The sequence below is a fragment of the Plecotus auritus genome (assembly GCF_963455305.1).
Source record: "Plecotus auritus genome assembly, chromosome: 8".
Lineage (NCBI taxonomy): Eukaryota > Metazoa > Chordata > Mammalia > Chiroptera > Vespertilionidae > Plecotus > Plecotus auritus.
The window spans coordinates 54,042,382-54,046,438 of NC_137782.1; the positions used below are offsets into that span (position 1 = coordinate 54,042,382).

The window sequence follows — 4,057 nt, forward strand, 5'->3', positions numbered from 1 at the left end:
TCATGATTATTTTAATAAATAAACATGGAACAACACCCCAGGGCAAATCTGCTTCACACACTCTGAAAGGAAAATGAAATTCAAGAAACTGGTTTATAAGGTTGCTAAAGAACAGAATTCAGAGAATCCTAGATGAAAAGGAGGGTTGAGGGGCTGGGTGAAAAAAAGTAAAGGGATTAAGCAAATGAAAACCAATCTTATAGACACAGACAACAGTATGTTGATTACCAGAGGGAAAAGGGGGGGGGGGTGCGTGATGTATTATAGAATTGTACACCTGAAGCCTATATAATTTTATTAACCAATGGAAAATGGGCTATCTCTTTAAGTAGAATCTCTGTAAGGCCCCTAGCTAGAAACAGTCTGGGTGTTTCAAAGATAATAAATGTTCATTGGGTGTCTGGGTATTGTGTACAAGTCAACTTTAAGAATCCCTGAGGTGGAAGAGTTGGGAAGCAGAATAACAGCACTGGAAATGTAAAAAACAAAAACACTCCAGAGGAAAGAGGCATAGTTACTGATTTACAGTTAGCTAAAGTTATGATTTATTTCAAAAGAGACAAAGTGAATAACAAAGACAGAGAAGGGCTTTGTTCCCTGAATTACTCTGGTGAGACCATATAATAGATAATGCAATTAGAGCAGAAGTCAGCATTTAGAAAGGTTGGAAGTTTTAATACTGAGGTAGCCTTGCTGTCTTGTGTCTCCCTGGGGGCACAAGGTTTCACAGGAACAAGTTCAAAAGGAGTTCAGCAGAGAAAAATGACTGAGATCTCAACGGTTTGCAAACTGGCCCTAAAAACTATATCGCAATCACAAACTGAAACACCAGAATTTGGGGGGGGGGGGGGGGGAGAGGCTACATTGACATATGATGGCTTTTTTCCCCTTAGTCTTTCCTTCTGGGGAAGGGTTGTTTCTTTTCCTTCTTGTCTCTGCAATTTTTCTACTATTCTTTATTTTTCTCTTCCTCTCTCCCATTTTGCTTTCTCTTTCCCTTCTTATAATTCACTAGAGGCCCAATGCATGAAATTCGTGCATGGAGGGGGATGTCCCCTCAGCCCAGTCTGCACCCTCTCCAATCCGGGACATCCCTCTCACAATCCGGGACTGCTGGCTCCTAACTGCTCACCTGCCTGCCTGCCTGATCACCCTTAACTGCCCCCCCCCCCCCCGCAAGCCGGCCTGGTCGCCCCCAACTGCCCCCCCTGCTGGTCTGGTCGCCCCACACAGCCTGCTGTTCAGTCGTTTGATCATCCCTCACTAACCCCCCCTGCTGGCCTGATCGCCCCACACAGCCTGCTGTTCAGTTGTTTGGTCGTCCCTCACTAACCCCCCCAGCCGGCCTGGTGGCCCCATGCAGCCTGCTGTTCAGTCACTTGGTCATCCCTCACTAACCCCCCTGCCGCCAGCCTTGTCGCCCCACACAGCCTGCTGTTTGGTCATCCGTCTGGTTGTTTCAGTCGTGATGGCCCCTAGTTTTTTATATATTAGGATTATACTGCTTCCAATCTGCATCCTCTTATCTGAAATGTCACAAAGTACCTCTTTAAAGATTTTTTTTTTTTGTAAAGAAAAAATTTATTGAAGATCTGAAAAACAATTCCTAAAAGATTGGCTTTTCCAGAAAACCGCAGCTACACAAGGCGTTGCGTCTATCGTGGGAAAACGTGCATGAGACACAAATGCAAAAACCGTGAACAAGCCACCATCCTCAGCAATCGGAGAAAGACACCGCCCCCGGAGCCATGGGGACAACTTGCCACGAGCTCGTTACTGTCAGCACCAGTAAAAAAAGAGTCCAGACGGATGGACGGGTCGGTTATGTACACGGAGGGAACCTTTGGCACTAGGAGTCAGCGTTTGTCATAGAGCATCAACACATATTATAAAAGTGCGCAGTGTCAAAGGAGGAGGACCACCAGCATTAAAAGCAGCTTTGTCAACTAGGCATAGAAGACTCTAGAACACGTCTCTCTGTTGTCCCTCGATACACTGGCAGCAACTTCAAAATGAAAGAGAGAAAAGGGAAAGAAAAAAGGAGCTGGAACCCCTTTTATTTTCTCTGTTTAAAATCCAACAGAAAACAAACATCGATTCTGTTATACACTAACGTTTCCGAAGTACAGCGTTTGTACAGGAGGACTAAGGACAGAAAGCGTGGCCGAGATCCCAACGCGAGGGAAGCGTGCCTCACACGGCTTTCCGGTGGTACTCGGGAGGGGCCACTTCGTAGTCGCTGGCACTGAACAAGGTCGCTGAGTTCTTTGCCAGGTACTTGAGGAAATCGTGCAGGTAATTCAGTAACAAGGCCAGGCTCTTCTCGTCCAGAGGCGTGTAGGCCAGCATGGCGCCGATGCATACAAACAGTCTCAGTAGATGTGGCGCTCCGTACACCTGAGACATGGGCGCGTCAGGGTGGTCCGCGAGGATTTCAGCATACTGCGGCCTCTCAAACTTGTAGAGCAGCTGCGTGCCCAACATGACGTTGAAGTACTCCTTGATCCCGGCCACCACTTCATTCACAGCATACTCCTTATTATCCGTGTTCCCACGAGATTTCTTGTAATTTGCGTAATCCTCCAGGATGGAATCCACATTCTTCTTGGCAGGAAGATAAAAGAGCTGTTTCTGGCGGGTAATTAAGTCCCAGTCATCAACCAGCCATGGTTTCAGCTCCTCAGGAATCTTTACTTTCACTTCAACTCTGTTCATGAATGTCTCCTCGTTTTCCACAGTCGGATCCACTCGCGTCCTCTTCTTGCGAGGAGGCTGAGGGGTCTCGCTGGTGCTGCCGCCTTCTCCATTCCCAAGTGTTTTCTGTTTGTTCTTTTTTGTTTTCACTTCCACGCTCTTCTGCTGCAGTCCCGCTGTCTTCTTCCCCGGGGCCGCCCCCCTCATCTTGCCCTCCGCATACTGCTCCTGATTGGCCTTTTGCAGTTCGCGCTGCTTCTGCAGGTTGGTGTCCACGTATTTGAGCACTCTGCTCTCCGGGACCCACTCATCCCAATTTTTATTCCAACCGCTGTAATGTATAAAGTATTTCACTTGTTTGTCCTTTATGGCAACCTTTACACACTTTGCTTCATAGAGAAGGGGCCCGTGGAAGCACAGCACTCGCTCACCCTCCTGGAATTTAGGCTTCGGGTCCTGCTTCGGCGCCATTTATAGGGATTCGCCGCCGCCGCCTCCTCCTCCTCCTGCTCCCACCACCCCGACTACCGCCCCCCACTCGCCACCCCACCCAGCTGCGCGTCAGACGCCGAGGGCAGCGCCCGCTCTACATTCCGGGCGCGATTTGCCGGCGCCCAAACACCTCTAAAGATTTTTTGAATAAATATGTAAGAAAAATAAATTATATGTAAATATAAATAAAATAGATATATGTAAGTAACCAAAGTTGCATTTAATTAAGAGTATTTATTCTTCATTTAAAAAGCAGGTGAAATTAATGTATATTTTCTACCTCTCTAGAAAATCTACAGCAATTTGTAACAAAAAGTTTTACCTACTTTAATTTAGACATGAATGCTTATTTTTTGACAGATTTGTCTAAGAAAATTGATTTCCCTGCTTACAGACCTTCAAAGGAAATTGCCATGAATTACCCTGATTTTCAGTATATGTTATATAACAAGATGATCATTAATCAACACTGATTTCTTTCCTTCTTTGTTCTATATTTACAAACCGATTGTCCTGTTTTTAGTTTGCATTTTCTTCTTCAATGCAAGAAACTAAGCCTTGAGTTATTCTTCAATATTTTATGTAAACTGTATTTATTTAAATATACTATCTATTAAAAGGGTAATATGCAAATTGACCATCACTCCAACACACAAAATGGCCACCCCCATGTGGACACAAGATGGCCGCCACAAGATGGCCAGCAGGGGAGGGCAATTGTGGGCAACCAGGCCAGCAGAGGAGGACAGTTAGGGGGGACCAGGCCTTCAGGGGAGGGCAGTTGGGGTGGGCCAGGCCAGCAGGGGAGGGCAGTTGGGGAGGGACCCAGGCCTGCAGGGAGGGCAGTTGGGGGGGACCAGGCCTGTAGGGT

General features: G+C 46.7%; 1 protein-coding gene across 1 annotated transcript; it reads right to left on the bottom strand.

Moving 5' to 3' along the window:
• Positions 1-2,137: 2,137 nt before the first annotated feature.
• LOC308256010 (mortality factor 4-like protein 1) lies at positions 2,138-3,243 on the bottom strand. The gene has a single exon (XM_080683913.1). It carries the CDS (start codon positions 3,163-3,165, stop codon positions 2,194-2,196), a length of 972 nt encoding a protein of 323 aa, XP_080540039.1. The 5' UTR covers positions 3,166-3,243; the 3' UTR covers positions 2,138-2,193.
• Between the last annotated feature and the right edge of the window lie 814 nt (positions 3,244-4,057).

Excerpts from the sequence above, each read along its gene's own strand:
- LOC308256010 (XM_080683913.1), bottom strand. The coding sequence starts at position 3,165 with ATGGCGCCGAAGCAGGACCCGAAGCCTAAATTCCAGGAGGGTGAGCGA.